This window comes from Microtus oregoni, unplaced genomic scaffold (genome assembly GCF_018167655.1).
Source record: "Microtus oregoni isolate MIOR12 unplaced genomic scaffold, Mior012 000020F_ref0000438, whole genome shotgun sequence".
In the NCBI taxonomy this organism is placed as follows: Eukaryota; Metazoa; Chordata; class Mammalia; order Rodentia; family Cricetidae; genus Microtus; species Microtus oregoni.
In genome coordinates, this window is record NW_024543079.1 from 30,836,945 (window position 1) to 30,855,350 (window position 18,406).

The window sequence follows — 18,406 nt, forward strand, 5'->3', positions numbered from 1 at the left end:
GCAGAATGTCATTTTATTGCCATGATCTTTTAGCAGAATAATTAGGTTTTTCTCTAGGTCCAGTATCTATCTGGTCTCAGGTTATTGGCCACTTTGGCAATGTCAGACAGAAGTTCCATCTCATGAAATGGGCCTCAAATCCAATTTTATAGTGGTTGGTTACTCCAGCATTGTGCCACTGTTGCGCCAGCATATCCTGCAGGAAGGTCACTATTGTAGGTAGCTGGGATGGTGTTTACTTTTCTCTTCTGGAGTTATAGAGTACCTAGTACCATGACTATTAGTCAGTAAGGGTGAAAAATAAACTTAGATTTATAATGTGTTGTTTATTTTCTAGAAGCAAAAGTATGAAGCCCATTGGTTTCCCTTTCTCACTTCCAGTATGCTTGTGATAGTTAAGATTCTTTTCTAAAAATGGAGCAGAGTATTAGAATGATTAAATTTGCTGCCTATGAAATACTTTGGAATTATTCTTCTAAATTTTTTTAATTTCTTATAGAAAGAAGCAACTTTGAATCTGAACTTGCTAATAAAAGAAGAAATGAAAAACCCCAGTTGGATTAGAAAGAACTGGCTTCTTGTGGCCGGGGTGACTTTTGTAGGTGTCCATCTTGGAACATACTTTATGCAGAGAGCTGCAAAAGAGTCTGTGAGGTCTCAGTCCAGAGACAAACAAAAGAATATTGAAGAATGAAGCAAAATAAATACTTGGAATTATTAATGTCATTAAATTAATGTCTACTGGTTATTGTCTGTAAACCACTTGATTTTTGTAGCTGGCAATGCTGAATGCAGACTCTTGTTCATGAAAAAATGTTTCTAATGTTAAAACACATGGCAGTGCAATAAATGAAAAACATGTGAACAAAATAAAGCTACCTGTACAGGTTCCATCTGAAGCAGGATGTCTCGTTTTGAAGCTAAGAAGCCATCGCTGTGTAAAGCTGAACCATTGACAAGTGAGAGAGTCAGGTCCACACTTTCTGTCTTGAAAGGAATCCTAGTGTCATGCTATGGCCCTTCAGGGAGGCTGAAGCAGCTGCACAATGGCTTGGGAGGTAGTGTGTGTACAACCTCACAGTCCTCAGCTCTGCTTCGCAACCTTTCAGTCACCCATCCCGTACTGAAGGTCCTAACAGCGTCTGTGCAGAATCATGTGTCCTGCTTCAGTGACTGTGGCCTATTTACAGCCATTCTCTGCTGTAACCTGATTGAAAATACTCAGAGGATAGGCTTAACACCCACGAAGGTTATTAAGTTAAATAAAGACCTCCTGAGTTTCTGCACCACTTATCTCAAATCTGAAGCCTGTAGTTGTCGAATCCCGGTTGATTTCAGTAGTACACATATCCTCCTTGGCTTGGTCCACAGTATCTTAACCAGCAAATCTGCCTGTATGCTCACCAGAAAGGAAACAGATCACATCAGTGCTTTGCTTTTGAAAGCTTTTTTGCTTACAATTCCAGGAAGTACAGAAGACCGAATCATTTTAGGGAAGAGTATAATTGTTCCCTTAAAGGGCCAAGGAGTTACAGATTCCACTGTATTACCTGGACTGCTCATTGAAATGTCGGAAGTTCAATTAAGGAGATTACCCACCCGGAAGTCAAGTGCCCTCAAGGTGGCGCTCTTCTGTGTATCTTTATCGGGAGATTTTTCTAATGCCGGAGAAGGAACTGTGGTGGTCCCTTACCAAGTGTCCCTCGAGAATGCAGTTTTAGAGCAGTTGCTTAATCTGGGAAGGCAGCTAGTCAGTGACCATGTAGGTCTTGTCCTGTGCCAAAAAGTTATACACCCATCCTTGAAACAGTTCTTCAGTGAGCATCACATTATTGCCATTGACAGAGTTGGAGTGACTCTGATGGAACCCCTGAGCAAAGTCACAGGTAAAAACTTCTCTTGGCTTTTGTATATTAAAGCTAATATATCATCCTCCCTTTCTGAGCAGAGAACTTTGGTTTGTGTCACTGTTAATACCTTGAACATATTTAGAAGCCACAAACCTTATAGCATTTGACTCGTCTCTGGCAGCAAAAGTAGTTTCAAAGATCTCTTCCCAGTTATTAGAAACAGTGGTGCTGGCTTTTTCAACCCAAGTGTAGTCTGTTATGATCTAACCCTTAGTGTTTTATAGGCAGTCGAGAAGTCTAACATAATAATGTCTTTAATACTGTACACACAATTTTTAAAATTGACAGAGCTTTTAAATCCTGTTATATTCACCTTCATTTTTATCCTAACTCCAAGAGATTTCCATACTTCTGCCCAAATAGTTGTTCTTAATTTGGGAGGCAGGTATATGTTATACCTGTTTGATGTTTACCAAAACTACATGTAGCTAGGTTCTTTTACAGTCTGTGTTTCTAACATGTCTGGTCCTCAGACACGAAAAATCATGTGATAGACTGATATCTAGAATAACAATCACAAACTTAACAGACTAAACACACATATGTGGTCAGGAGAAAGGTTGAAGAGTCCCTTATGAGAGCCACTTCTCAAGTGTCCTGTAACTGCAGTGACAAAATCAGGAATTGTCAGTTACATCCATATTGACTGTGATGGTTGCTTTTTGTTTAACAAGGTCCAGCTATGTTGTTGGGACTAGTCTCCAAGTGCTGACCCTAAGGGAGCCACTTGAGTCTCCCAAATAGCTACAACTATATGGTACCTGCCTTGTGATTCTCAACTTAATGAACTATTAAAGTTCACTAGTATGGCAAACGTTGGATACTGTCAGCCAAACGATTTTCAAGATGAAAGTTACTAGGAACATTTGAATAATTATTTGGAATTCATTCTTCGTATCGTAGGACAGACCTAAATTGTGTACTAATTTGCATTGGGCTGGCTGTTTCCAGCCTAACATACTAGGTATTCTGGATTTGATAAGTTAAAGTTTGAAACATTTTCCCATAGCACCAGTGTTGTAAATGGCACTGGTTTTCTGTGCTAGTCCAGTTCTGTGACTTAGCTCAGATACCTAGAACACACCATGAAAATTATGACTCTAGAGTTTTCTAGTCTGTGGACAAGGTGGCACATACGTAATACCAGCACTTGGAAGAGGCAGGAGGATCAAGATCCTCACTCCTCCCCTGCATAGCAAGTTTAAGGACAGCCTGGACTACACGAAAGTATATTTAAAAAAAAAAAAAAAAACTGGCCTCCAAAAAAGTGAGTCGCTGCAAGTTACAATTTTGATATGCAAGTGTTAAATGTTACTTCTTACATTTACTTTGAAATTGGTGTAGATTCCTATATAACTTAACTACATTAAGAGATTTTGCTAATACCCAAATCAACTCTATTTGTATTTTAACTTGTGGTTTATGTAATTTCCCCCATGATAGTGAAAGGATAAAGAAATAGGAATAAGAAGACAAAAGTAAAATGAGTATGTCATATTTTTATTTTGGCACTTGCATATCTATTTGCATTTTTGTAAAAGCTCTTAGGCAAAGAGTGTGTGTGTGTGTGTGTGTGTGTGTGTGTGTGTGCATGCGCGTGCGCCCTAGAGTTCCCAAAGAAATAAATGAATTTTTTAAAAAAGGACTTTTCCACTCTTTTCAAATTAATGAGGTTCTCCTTGACGTGTGGTTTTTGATCTCTAGGCTTTCAGGGATCCTGAACTTCCTTAAAATATTGGTAATTTTGTTGTGTGCCTTTTCCAGAGAGTACAAAATAGCTTTGAACAGATGTTCAGATAGGTCTGTAAGATTGGGAGTGTGGCTCAGTGGTAGAGCATCTGCCTAACATGAGCATGACTCTGGGTATAATGCCTAATGATACACACACACACACACACGCACACCCACACGCGCGCGTGCGCGCATGCACAAGTGAATAAATACTATCAGTCTGCCTACCAGAAAGGCCTGACCACTGTGCGTGGCATTATTTCCTGGGCAGGAATTCCTAGATGATATAAAGTTGAAAAGGCAAACGAAGCCCTAGTTAGTATGCATGCACGCATCCCTCTGCTGCCTGATTATGGTAAGAATGGCCGCTTTGAACTACTGCTGCTGTGACTTCTCTACTGTAGTGAACTTTAACCTGGAACTGTGGTCCAGAATAGCCCTTACCCCTGTTGATGGAGTGTTTTTTTGTTTTTTTTTAATTTTATTGATTATGTATATAGTGTTCTGGGCACCAGATCTCATTATAGATGGGTGTGAGCCATCATGTGGTTGCTGGGAATTGAACTCAGGACCTCCGGAACAGCAGTCAGTTCTCTTAACCTCTGAGCCATCTCTCCAGCCCCTTAATGGAGTGTTTATCACAGCAACAGATAGGCAGCTATGACAAAGTTCATAAACCAAAAGAGCCTACACAAGCAAAGAGCATCACTTAATAGCAGAATATGAACTTCAGATATCTAAAATGTGTTTTATTTCTTTACCCTGTATTTCATATTTTAAATGATAAGCTTTGGTGAGGGGTTTTATACTAGCTAGGAATTTTGATATTTATTCATTTTAAGAGTTCCATCTTTGCTTATGCAGTTTATATTTTCTATACTTTATAAAAATAGGAGCAACGCCTATTGGTTCCCTAAACACAATAGCTTCTACTACTTATGGAAGTGTGAAAGATTTGCACCCTGCAAGATTTGGCTCCAAACACTTTTTCCATCTTATTCCTCATGAGACAACTGTTTGCAGCTTGCTTCTCTGCAGTAGAAACGACACCGCCTGGGAGGAGCTGAAGGTAGGTGGATTTCCAGGGCCTACAGCATGGATGAAGGAGTCATAGCAGGTACTGCAGGTTAAGGGCTGTGTTGATTTTGTTTTTCACAATTTTTCATAGTTTACATTGTGATATCATAAGTCACAAAGGGACAGAAGTAGGGACTGGAGGTATAGCTCAAGAGTGGAGCTTGGTACAGACAAGATCCAATCTGAGCACCAGATGAGGGAAGAGAAAAGGCAATGGCTCAAAGAAGCTAATTTAGTTGGGTGCTATAGTAAACATGGAATATATTGTACATTATCATTTCTGCTTTTTATAAGAAACCTAAAGGTTCTTGATGTGAAGTTTCCCTAAGAATAGGATGAGTTGCCTACGTCATCCAACCTTTTGACTTGATGCCACATTGCCATCTACAAATGTGTTGCTGCATTCCTAGCTCTTGAGGGAAGCATGTAACCCATACACCACAGGCTGATCATGCCTGGACTGTGTGTACTGCTGTTAATGTGTATGAATAATAGACTCAGAAAGTGAATTTCCCAGTCACCTACTTTCTAGTAGAGTTTATTGTTTTCTACAAGTTTTATATAAGGGAACTGACAATATACAGGACTGTTTGTTAGTTTAAAGATTCATATATGCTTAAAAATTCATCCTTAGTAAGTCAGAGATTTGCATCCTTTTTTACTTACTATTGCTTGGTGCTATAAACAGGCTTTATAACATTTGTTCAACTTCCTTGTTTAGATTTGGATTTTAATGGAAGGACCAGCAAACCTCATTGTCACTGATGTTTTTAGGCTGTGCAATTGTGAGCAAAGTAGATGTGAAAGAAATATTAATCTAATTCCGTGAAAACAGATGTATGGCTTAAAAGTCTCTCTTCAGGCCAGGCGGTGGTGGCACATGCCTTTAATCCCAGCACTTGGGAGGCAGAGGCAGGCGGATCTCTGTGAGTTCAAGGCCAGCCTGGTCTACAAGAGCTAGTTCCAGGACAGGAACCAAAAGCTAAGGAGAAACCCTGTCTCAAAAAATTAAAAAAAAAAAAAAAGTCTCTCTTCATTCTCTAATCTTTATCGGAAATGTTTATTGGTCACCTTACTATTTTGGGAAAATCGATTTTGTTCGTTATGAATTGAAATCTGGACCTTTTGCACTACTGAGATACCTGAACAGGTAGAAGCACTCAATACCAGGCCTAATGTCGCGAGTGCAGTTCCCAGGGGTCACATGATGGAAGAAGAGAACTGACTCCCACAAGTTGTCCTCTAAGCTCTACACCTGTCATAACTCATTTGCAAACTGACCCCTTATACACGCACAAAATCAATAAACAGAGCCTTTTCATATTTAAAAAAAATCCAAGTTGGATGACTTGGGTTCAATTTCTAGAACCCAAACAGTGGAAAGAAATATCAGACTCCCACAAGTTGCCCTCTGACCTCTACTCATGTGTTCTGGCATGCACCTTTCCCTGACACACAGAGAATTAAAAATTGAAACTATGTCTCTGATGGAGGAAGGTCATTGGTTAAATAAAAAGAAACTGCTTGGCCCTCATTGGTTAGAAGATAGGTGGGAAGAGTAAACAGAACGCTGGGAGGAAGAGGAAGTGAGCTCAGACTCCACAGCTCTCCTCTCGGGAGCAGACGCCTCAGAGAGATGCCATGCTCCCAGCTCCCAGGCAGACGCACCCGATGAAGCTCCGACCCAGGATGGACATAGGCTAGAATCTTCCCGGTAAGCGCACCTAGGGGCGCTACACAGATGATTAGAAATGGGCTAAATTAATATGTGAGAATTAGCCTAGAAGAGGCTAGATAGAAATGGGCCAAGCAGTGATTAAATGAATACAGTTTGTGTGTTGTTATTTCGGGCATAAGCTAGCCAGGCAGCCGGGGTGCTGGGGACACAGCCCCGCCGCCAATATTACTACATGTCTCTATAAGTTACTATGAGAGTGTGTAGAGTTCACATACCAGGGTGAGATCCTGATTCTGATGTGTTTCTTCCTTAGCTCGCATGTCAGACAGCACTGCATGTCTTACAGCTAACAATCAAGGAACCATGGGTATTATTGGGAGGTGGCTGTACGGAAACACACTTGGCTGCTCATATCAGACACAAGGTAAGTTAGACATTCTCCTTGCATTACTTAAGTTTTCAGCAGTTTTTGTTTTATGAGACAATGGCCAAATTATGATACCAACAAGGTTTGATACTTAGCTTCTCAAAACTTAGATGATGTAGTGGAAAATATTTTAGGAAAGTAATACTTATAAATACAAGGTGCTGAGTTGATTGTATTGGTTATCATAAATCTAACCTAGCAACTGGCCATGTTCTCTGAGCATTATCTATATTTAATGCCTGTTGAAGCTGACATTCTGTTATTGGAAGTTCTGAAATTTAACAGCATCTAATGTTCTAATGCTCACACACACACAAAAAAACTGTGGTTCAAAATATGTATAATACTTTCTGGAGCATCAAGAGAAGAGCCAACTTCATGGATTACACATTTCCCAAGGATCAGATTTCACATTTACTGTTTACTTTGTGTGTGCATGCACGCATGCATGTGTGCATTCATACATGGATTCATACATGCCATGGCACCTACATGTGGAAGTCAGAGGACAACATGTAATGCATGTTGTCGTCAGGCTGAGTGACAAGCCGTTTTACCCACTGATCCAGCTCTCCAGACTGTCATGACAGTTTTTAAATGGGTATCTGCCTGGGTCCTACCAACTCTACTATCTAGATTTCTCGTTAGTCTCCATTTACTGAAAGTCGTTAGATAAGTGTGTTATAGGTCTGATCAGTTATTTCATAGTCCTAGCCTACTTTGTTTGAAAGTAGATACAAAAAGATAAGCATGTTCCCCACATATTCCTGGTTGACCAGCTCCTGAGAGGCCCTACAGAATTTCCAGGGTGTAACTGGACCTAGAGAGACAGTGAATATTTTTACAGGCATAATCCTGTCACCTTTCCCAGATCACTCCACATGCATTTGAAGATAAAACCAATTCCTGAGAAGTTATCAAACTATACTTTATGAAAAACCAATTTCTAGCCAATCTAATGATAATCAATGGGTGACAATGTAATCTACAAATAAGATTGAATGCGTAGAAAAATGTTTTGGAGAAAAGAGATATCTTAAGTAGGGTTTAGAAAAAACAGGACAGTATCGAACAGTGGGGGGGTGTATAATATAAACCATGTCATCTGACTTTTAAGTCTGGTTTCAGAAGAAGATAGGAACTGTTTACAAAGAGCAAAGATGTAGTAATATGAGCGGCGGGGCTGCGTCCCCAGCACCCCGCTGCCCGCAAGACTAGCTTTACCCGAAATAATTACACGGACACTGTATTCTTTTAAACACTGCTTGGCCCATTTCTAGCTAGCCTCTTCTCTGCTAACTCTCGCACCTGGACTAGCCCATTTCCAATCAGGTGTGTAGCACCCCAAGGTGCGCTTACCGGGAAGATTCTAGCCTACGTCCATCCTGGGTCGGAGCTTCATCGCATGTGCCTCAGAGAGCAGAGCTATCCCCGCGTCCTCCCAGGAGCCGGGAGCATGGCGTCTCTGTCTGAGGCGTCTTACTTCACTTCCTCTTCCTCCCAGCATTCTGTTCTGTTTACTCCACCCACCTATGTTTTAAGCTATGAGCCCAAGCAGTTTGTTTATTACTTAACCAATGAAATCAACAAATTGATATATGACACTCCCACATCACAAAGATATGGGTTCTTTAACCATAATTCAGTTCGTAGCTTGCTTATTTACCAATTCTATTTTAAGACGTTTCCATGGAGCTGGGGAGGGTGCTCTTGGTAAAGCCTTTGCTAGGTAAGCAGGAGGACCTGAGTCCTGCAGCCATGTAAGAATCCTAGCTCTGGGAGGAGATAAGAGAATCCCTGATGCTCCTTGGCCAGCCAGCCAGCATAGCCACTCAGGGAGCTCCCCATTCAATGAGAGACCTTGTCTCAAAACTGCAAAGTCGAGAACAAGAGACAGAGGTATCTGACCTTGACCTTTGGCCTCCACACATGAACATTGTTTTCTCTCCCCCTCTCTTCTTTCTTCTCCCTCTCCCTTTCTCCTTCTTTTCCCTACCCCCAGAATAATTTAGGATATTGGAACTAAAAGGAGGTTTAAAGTCTAAATATCTTTTGATTAAATTGAAGAATCTTCATTTTTCAAACATTGAAGTGAAAATTACACATATCCCTAAATGATGTCTTAAATGTAATTTTGCAGTATAATTTTAAGCAGCTCTCAAGCATTTAGCTGATATAATAAGTACTTTATTTGGGACATTAGTCTTTAGCAATTTTGCTCTATACTCATGTTTTTTTTTTGTTTTGTTTTGTTTTGTTTTGTTAATCCTATAATCTGCATTGTCCTTTATATACTGAAGGAGGTGCCACCAGTCAGCCATTTAGAATAAACTGATAAACAGGTCTGTTCCTTCATTCTGGTTAGTGACTGGGAATATATATTGTTCTCTGGCCAACCAGGTTGACTCACACAGGCCAATCAGCATTGTTGCGAGATCTAAGGAAATGAAGGTGAATAACCTTTTGAACAAGGTTTTGATAGAGTATCATGTTTTTCTTAAGCGTTTTTATATGAGTTGATCCGTCTGTTTTCACTGGTCTTACTCCTCTTTAGTTTCATAATAAGGCAGACGACATTGTCAAAGAGGATGGTTATTCTCGAGCGGAACTCCGGATTGCTGCTGAAGCATTTTGCAGTGCTCTAGAAGCCGTTGCTGGCTCTTTGGAACATGATGGCGGTGAAATCCTCATTGACATGAAGTATGGACACTTTTGGTCAGGTCAAGCTGCTTCTGCTTCTGTTAACTGGCCAGATATGCTGTCACGATGTGGCTGTGGCTTGTGCAACAGCCAGGAAGGACTCAGCTGGTCTTCCTTAAGAAGCACTTATCATCCTTTTGCACCACAAACCTGCCTGTCACAGGCACCTGTGGACTCAGCCAGCAACCTGATTGTGGACTGTTTCACTGCCAAGCTTAGTGGCCTGCAGGTGGCTGTGGAGACTGCCAATTTGATTTTAGATCTTTCCTATGTCATTGAAGATAAAAACTAACGTAAGAGAATGGTATATTTATGTTATTAAACTAGTTCAGATGTCTAAGGAAAAAATGGTTGTTCTCTCCCAACGGCCTGCTCTGCCTAGGTGGAGAGATGATTTATAAAAATGTAGACTTACTTTCTTAAGGAAAGACAAGAATGTGAAATAGAAATGTAAAGACTGATAGTAATTCTTGATGCCTTTGCTTTGTCGCCATCGTACCACATCTGGTGTTTGTACCATGCATTTATGTTTGGAGGTTTGTAAATACTAAAGATAGTGTGTCACCTTAAAATATGGGAGTTGCTCCAAAAAAGGGTGACCTTGAACCTTTCCCACTAGCAAGGTAGAGTCTTCCCTTTTCATGGAAGCCATTGTTTATACGCATTTAGCTTTTTATACAACTTGATACTTTCCTTGGTGTAACATTGTTGGCTTATTTTAAATATTGTGAAATTTTGTTAGGATGTTTTAATAAAATCATTTGTGTTTCCTAAAACTATATATAACCTATAATAGAAAATACTGAAAATATAGCTAAGCATAGGTAACATGTTCTTGCAATCTCAACTACTTGGGAGGTTAATACAGAAGCAATGATACTGCCATGCCTGAGGCCTAAGCAGTAGTAGGACCCTTTTCCGAAGTAGAAGACAACACTTCACTAATACTTGAAGAAAATGATGCAAATCCAGATGGTAAAACATGGCATGAGAATTCTTGATGAAAATAATTTCAAAGAAGCTCATTCTGGCAGAAACAAATGACAAAAAAAAATCATCATAAGCACATTGTGATTAAAAGTAAGATTGAGGAGTAAGAGAGATGGCTCAGCAGTTAAGACCACTGCATGCTCTTCCAGAGGTCCTGGGTTCAATTCCCAGCACCCACATGGTATCACAGCCTTCTGTAACTCCAATTCCAGGAGATCTGACCTCTTTTCTGACCTCCACAGGTACCAGGCAGGCACATGGTGTACAGAGATCCATACAATCAAACTTAACTCATACATATAATAAAATAATTATAAAGTAAGATTGAGACCAGAGTATTGCCTTAGGAGGTACATCAGCACACAGAGAGGAACCACTGATAGCTACAAAAAAGAAGAAGAAGAAGAAGAAGAAGAAGAAGAAGAAGAAGAAGAAGAAGAAAGTAGTAAGAAATAAATCTGTGACAGTGTCCTTTTTTCAGGGTGCACAGGACGCAGAGTAGTAAAATTATTGGACCAAGAGGGTCCAGCAGGATTACCATCTTACTAATCAAAAGAAATCAAAGTTGGAGCAGGAAGAAAGGGAAGAGCTAAAGCTAATATTAAGAGGACTTTTCAGTGATTGGTCTCAGGGCTACCTCACTGGTACCGTGTTAGGAAATCTGCACTGTAGTGAAATAGTTTATTCAAGGTACTTCAACTATGCATTTTTTGTTTCTTCTGATAGAAGTTTGTTTTTGACCTCACTAGTTTGCATAAAGTATATAGACATTATCATGGTAAAAGTATAATGTATTTTTTATTAATATTTTTTCCAGCCTGATTACAGTTTACCCTCTCTCCTCTCCTTCCTGTCCCTTCCCCCAACATTCACTACCTGACCCCAAGCACTCCCTCTTTCTTTTCAGAAAACAGGAGGCCTCCCTTGTATGTCAAGCAGCCATGGCATGTCAAGTTTCATTAAGACTAGGCACCTCCTCTCATATTAAACCTAAACAAGGCAACCCAGAAGGAGGAAAGGGTCCTCAAAGCAGGCAACAGTGAAGGAACTCACGAAAAACAGAAAGGTGGTGAATATATAACCGAATGAGGGGACTGTGTTCCAGCCCCAGTAAGCAACAGAACTTGGCAGCATTGACCTCATGGTTCTGGAGAGGTAAGGGGCTATAGCATTTCCCTCCGTGATGAAGGAAACCCGCTGAGGTTGGTCATATGTCAGGGTTGTCCCTGGGTAGAGGCCTAGAGAGGCCTTTTTGTGAAACTGAAGTTGAATCCCTGGTTGCCTTGGAGACCCTAAGGTATTGGAGATACCTGAGTCGTGGGATACCTGCTGAGGCAATTCCTCAGTCCCTGGTACCAACTTCACTGAAGATGCCAGAGTCATGGAATACTGTGAGAACGAAAGTTATGTTTTAATCTTTCAATACTATGCCTAAGAGATCCATGAAACAAAAATGCCTCTAACCAGTAAGCCTCCTGCCCAAGGACATATACTTTCTGAAATCCTGGAAACAATTATTTATGGGCGATAACAAGCCACATGTTTCACTCCCCTGAGCAAATTTGTTTGACCCAACTAAACCACACCCACTCCCTCCCTTATCCACTGAGGCAGGCTGATCTTCAGCTTCCGGCCTGAGCTTCAGAGAGGCAGCTTCGCTCCTGTCTCTCTTCCCACTTCTCCGCCCCTCACTTCTCTGTCTCTCTCCTTTGTCTTCTCCTTCTTCCCCCACTCTCTCTCCCCTCTAAGTATCCAATTCTATTCGGTACAATGATGTGTCTGTCCACATGTCCCCCCCCCGCCCCCCCTCCCCGCTGGGACTGTCCGGGACGAGCCACTGCTCGGAACCGGCAGTCGTCTCTGCCTGGGACTAGCTGCTCTGTGGGCCCGCTGCCTACTGCCGCCGGGGATCTTGCAGCATTTTTAACAACACCAAATGTACTTGATCACAGGAAGGTAGGAGGATCACAGGCAGGAAGTTACCAGGATGTATACTTGCCCTGATTGGACCTGATGGGGAAGATGGTGGCCCTATGGTTTTGCCTTTTTAAGCCCCTGCAAAATGTGACTTTGGGTCATTTTCTGGGAACCCAGGAATGGATCTAGCCAGATTACATCCTCTTAGCCCGTATTTAATTAAAGCGTACTTCAAATTTGGCTCAAACATTGTGGTAATGGTCTTATTCTCAACCAGCGGGATTAACAATACCTGCTGAGGAAAGCTGCGCTCAGTAAGTGGAATCAGCTCAGGAGAAATAAGTGTGTTGCCACCAACAAAGCTGAAAGGAGTTGGAGATCTGAAGAGCACTTTGACAATAGACATGGAGACGCAGAGTTTAGAGTTTGCCCAGCTGGATTTCAGTCTTTCTTTGGTCCAGTATATCAAGTATTAAATGCTTTCCTTTATAAGTGTTGCTAAGGGCGTGGTGTTTACAGCAATAGGAACCATAACTAAGACAGTCTCCTTTGCTGGACACACATCTCCAAATTCTGTGCATGTGACTCTTGATGGCTAACAGCTAATCAATTCTCTCTCAAGAAAATAGTCCTAGACCGGTGTAGTGGCATGTACACCTTTATATCCCAGCACACAGGAGGCAGAGACAGGTGGATCTCTGTGAGTTCTAGGCCAGCGGGTCTATATAGTAAATTCCAGGACAGCCAGAGCTACATAGTGAGACTCTGTCTGGAAAATAACAGAGAGAGACAGAGACAGACAAAAAACAAAAAAAAAAAACCAGACACACAGGTGGCGGGGGCAGCTCTAAGCACACAGGCAGCCAAATGGGTGTGCCAAGGGAATTTGTAATCTCTGATTTGCATGTGTGTGTGTGTTCATACGATATATACATAGTCTTACTAGTGTTTTCAGTTGTGTTAGATTTTGTATTAGTTACTGTTTTGCTGCTGTGATAGAACACCATGATTGTTGAGCCAAAATTATCTCAGGACCTGTACCTTGAGGCCTGTAGGACAGAGAAAAGCCTGGCTTGAGTTTGAAGGATAGTCTCAAAACTACCAAGGATGAGACAGCAAAATCTAGGTAGACGCCCCTCCAGCCAGAGGGAGGACTTGGCTGTCTCTCATTGGCTGGAGGGACCCCCACATCACACAATGTCACTTAACCTATATAAGCTGATGTTCACAGTCATAAACAGTTTGTGCTTTGACTTGACTTCTTATCGCATCTGATTGTTCTTAGACATGGGGGCTCCAAATCTGATTGTCCTGCCTCGTGGGGCTGCAGAAGGAGCAGATAGTGCACTCATGTTTCCCTGGGGAATAAGGCTAAGGAAGCCCCTGCCACATGACCAAGGCAACTTATCGAAGGAAGAGTTTATTTGTGCTGATAGTTCCAGAAGGATTAGCGCCTATCATTAGGGCAAGCATGGCAGCAAGCAGCTGGTCTAGCTACTGGAGCAGGAAGCGGAGAGCTTACATCTTCAACGAAAAGTGCAAAGCCTACAAGTCTCACATTCTGTCTGCCTACTCATCCATGACATTCCCCAAACCTCAGAGGGAGTGCTGTAAATACACTCTTTAGTGCTGAGCACACGGACATCTCTTTTTCTCGGCATCTTGATGAACCGAGAGTCTCTGCATTCCCTGTCATTCATTGCAAAGAGAAGCTTTGGTGATTAAAGCTGGACTGCATTTGTCTATAGGTATAATCATAGATGTCTACATTCTGGAGAAATGGCTCAGTGGTTTAGAGCACTGACTGACCTTCCAAAGGACCTGGGTTCAAGTCACAACACCCTCAGGCCTCACAACTGTCTGTAACTCTAAGTCAGAGGGATCTGATGTTCTCTTATGGCCTCAAAGGGTACTGCACACATGTGGCATACAAGCAAAGACATGTGTCATACAGACAAAACACCCATACACATGAAATAAACAAATGTAAAAAAAATAACTTTATAAGGCAGTTGAAACTGTGTCAATCTAGGAAAATAACAGCAGTAACCTCACCCCTTAGATGATTGCTCTAGCCTTGAAGTGTTGATTGGACTTATATTAGCAGGCATGGAATCCCTCCTGTGGAGTGGGCCTCAAAGCCAGGGTGGTTCCCATTATAGTCATACCATTATTGCATCAGTTGGCACACCTTTCCTGGTAGTTTGGTATAGTTCATAGCATCCACAGTTGGGTCCTTGTACCTCTTCTCCCCTGGAAGGTTGCCTGGCACCTTCTGGAATTATAAAAGCTAGACAGCCTGGAGGAAGCTTCCATATTTATTTGTTGTAAAATATAGAGAAAACAAGCTGTAACTAAGAGATCTCAAAAGCCAAATCTCTGATCCTCACCACATATTAGAATCATCTGGTATCTTTAAGAATTCACATACAAGGAGCCCTCAGCAAACTCAACTCTGTAAAGATAAAACACAGTCATCATTTTTTCCAATATGTAGTTAACATAGAAAATGGATGGTATGAAATTTGATTTAATTACCATGTCTTCTCTGTGCCCCATGCTTTGTGAACCTAAGCCTGATGCTCACAGTCTTGAAAGTTCAACTAAATTAACATGTGAGTTCTTGCTTTGGAAAGTCTCACTATGTCCCCCTCCCTTATCTTGCTATGTAACCCCCTGGCCTTGAACTTACTGGATTTACATGCACGATGCATCTTTTATCACTGTTGTTGTACACAGAGGACTTTAAGTGGTGGGCAGTTAGTCTCCATTCAGACCATTATTCTAAAATTTTCTATCATTTGAGAGAAGTATATCAAATGTACTCCTGAGAGCCATTTCTTTCTTTCCTCTTTTAAAAGGTTTTTTTCAAAGAAATTGCTTTTAGCTATGTGTTTGTTGAGGGAGGGGTACGACTCATGTACTTGTGGTGCCTGTGGGGTCCACAAGTGTTGGATGACCTGATGCTGGAGTTACAGGCAGTTGTGAGCTGCCCAGTGTGGATGCTGGGAAGCAAACTCTTCAAGAGCTGCACGAATTTTTTTGTATCTGCTAAGTCACTTCTCGCTCCTGAAGCTGACTTCTTATCACTGGTTTCAGACACATCAGTGTTGGGTTACCAGAGTTTGCCATAAAGAGCTCAGTGCTAGAAAAGCCCTGGGTTTGATCCAGCACTGAACAAATTCTTGTCATGATACGTATCTTTTCTCTATCTTTTCATCCAGATCTAGTGGGATTCTACCCAGCTTCTGATGTGAACAGGAGTTAAAAACTGACCAGGTGAGATAGGGTGGCCTGATATCAGATGAGTGAAAGGAACAGGCCATTTGCCCACACTAAAGATATAGACAGAGATGGGATTATAATGGAGCAAAGGTCAGTTAGAGGTCACCTCCATGGGCCATTTTTGTACCAACTGGTTTTGTCTTTTTTGTTTGAATGATGGCACAATGTCCTGCTGCAACATGACTCTATCATTATACTACTATCTAAACCACTGGTTTTCCTACCCTGCCCCCTCTAGTTCTCTGGAATACCTCATTATATCATCAGAATATTGTTTAAATGTAACCCGGATCCCTCCAGACGTCAAACAAAATTCATCGCTACTCTTGTATAAGAATAGTTGATTACATTTCCACGGTCCCAGGTATGCTCTGGAAATGAAAATTTTGGATCGTCATTTGTAATTCAGCACATGCCTTGCACATCACATTCCAAGTCCAAGGGGATCTAAAGCTGCATTCTATAGCAAACACATTTAAATCTCCACACTGAGATACAAACTCTCAGTAAATGAGATAAATAGGCATTGTAAGCAGTCTGATAGCCTTGGCATTACATTTAAGAGAACATTTTCGGTCTCAGTGCTCTCACGGTTTGGGCAGCATGGATCAGAGATTGCAAATTCAAACAGGGAGGTGGGGGTTACTGTGAATAAAACAGAATGAGCATGGATTGGGAGAAGTTAAACAGAAACAAATGAATAGCAGACTGTACATGCTGCAAAGGCTCATTTAATAGGTTTCTTCCCACAAGCAAGCTGAATTTCCATGCAGATTGCCTGCCCTCTGGGAGTCAGGCTCAGAGCCCCAACCAGGACACTGCAATAAGGAAAAAAAAACAAGAAAAGAACAAAACCAAAAACTGATTTGGATGGTGGAGGTTTGGGGAGAGGAAACAGGAAGCTAATAAAAAGCTTTGGGAGCATCTAGAAATGGCATCTTGTGTGTGAGCTAATTATTTTCATGCTGATTCATTCCCCCAAGTAGTTCACAGCTGGCTCCTTTTTATTTTTCCCATTATAGTAATGCATCTGCATGGATGAATTAGCAATGGGTGGTTCAGGAGGCTTTGGCCAACCCTCAGATAGACCTATTGTTCTTGTAGCCTGGTAGCAATCCCCTGACATCTCCTGAGCTCTTTTATTTTGTATCCTGAAATATGGGTTCTTCTGTGTGCTGGCTGCCTTCCTCTGAAGGGACAGAAAGGGATCTCATGAGTCTCCTGATTATTTAACTGGTCTTTTGCTCAAGGATCATAACAGCGTCAAGAAAAGAAAATGGGAGCAAGGTGGCCAGAGCCTTCTTACATGAAACACATGCAGCTTTATTCCTCACCCTTTGCCTAAGCATTTTTCCTTTGGTGTTAGCCTTTAAGCACTGACTAGAAGCTGTGATGTGACAGATCAAAGCCGGGTTAAATATTCAAAAGCAGTCACTTCTTCAGATTTTTTTTTAACTGAATAGAAACATTAAAGTCCTTCAGAAATTTAGTCACTCTTAAAAATTGCAAGGCAGGGAGGGGGCAGGTGAGATGGCTTACTGGGTAAAAAAAAATGCTTGTTGCCGAAGCCTGATGACCTGACTTGGATTTGCAGAATCCATGATGGACTGAAAGAACAACTCCCATAGATTGAATGCCTTCAGATCTCCACGTGTGTGTCTTGACATGTGTACATTAACGTGTGCATGCACACACACGCACACACACAATACATGGAAGAAGGTAAAATGTAAGTTAAAAATAATGAAAATGGCAGAGATTCTTTATTATCTAAATTTAGATAAATTTTACCTGTATATGCCATATAAACCCAGAAGAAGTACAAGTACCACAAGAGAACTGATAAATGACTTTAATATAATACAAAATAAGTATTTGGTCACTGAATTTCAAATTCAAATTTCGAAAGCTTTTGTCATTTCCTAGTGAAGTGGGTGGGGGCAGGGAGAGACTGAAGAGGGGATCTTTTGTTACAAGAATTGGTTTTGTTCCCAGATTCCTAACACAAGAATTTCTAATCCCTTTGAAATCTTTGGAATAAGGAAGAGTTTCTTCTTGTCTGCTAAAAGGATGACTGAAGGCTGGAAGCGCCTGGATGGTTTCAGGGTAGGGGGTGGGGGTTGCGTGAGGAACCAATCTTGTGATTAGACACAACTTTCAGCTCCACTTCCTGACCCCCAAGGAGAGGTAGAGGTTAATTCCAGTTCCTGATGATCCAACCAGTTTTTGCAACAAAATGAGAACTTAATAAAAAACCAAAATGATGGGGTTCAGAGTTTTTCAATTGGGGAACACATGGGCATGCTGGGAGGTCTTATACCCGGAACAGCATGGAAACTCCACACTCTTCCTGTACTTTGTTCTGTGTGTCTCTTTACCCATCTGTTTCTATCTATTCTAGTAATAGCGTTCATAATAAAGTAAAAAGTTTATGTTTGCCGGGCCATGTGCACCATTTTAACAAATTAGAGAACCTGAGGAAGGGATCGTGGTGTTTCATCACAGCAATAGAAACCCTAACTAATACAGCCTCCTTTGCTGCATCAAACTTTTGGATAAAGATATGTAACACCCTCTATGACCAGAAACACCAACAACAATAGGCTGCAAGATGGCCTAGCAATACAGGCACTTGTTGCCGTGCCTCATAACCTGAGTTTTCTTGGATTCCCACATTGTGGAAGGTGAGAA

The 18,406-nt window shown here is 41.4% G+C and overlaps 1 protein-coding gene across 1 annotated transcript; it reads left to right on the forward strand.

Annotated features, from left to right (window-relative positions):
* Positions 1-892: 892 nt before the first annotated feature.
* Mkks (MKKS centrosomal shuttling protein) lies at positions 893-12,617 on the forward strand. The gene is made up of 4 exons (XM_041670493.1): positions 893-1,886; positions 4,535-4,710; positions 6,710-6,820; positions 9,378-12,617. Exons 1-4 carry the CDS (start codon positions 905-907, stop codon positions 9,813-9,815), a joined length of 1,707 nt encoding a protein of 568 aa, XP_041526427.1. The 5' UTR covers positions 893-904; the 3' UTR covers positions 9,816-12,617.
* Positions 12,618-18,406: the final 5,789 nt, after the last annotated feature.

What these genes read in the sequence shown, in the direction of transcription:
- Mkks (XM_041670493.1), top strand. Translation starts at nt 905, where the DNA reads ATGTCTCGTTTTGAAGCTAAGAAGCCATCGCTGTGTAAAGCTGAACCA. An exon ending in CCGCCTGGGAGGAGCTGAAG is followed by an intron (nt 4,711 to 6,709) that starts GTAGGTGGATTT and finishes TTTCTTCCTTAG; the next exon opens with CTCGCATGTCAGACAGCACT. An exon ending in CTGCTCATATCAGACACAAG is followed by an intron (nt 6,821 to 9,377) that starts GTAAGTTAGACA and finishes ACTCCTCTTTAG; the next exon opens with TTTCATAATAAGGCAGACGA.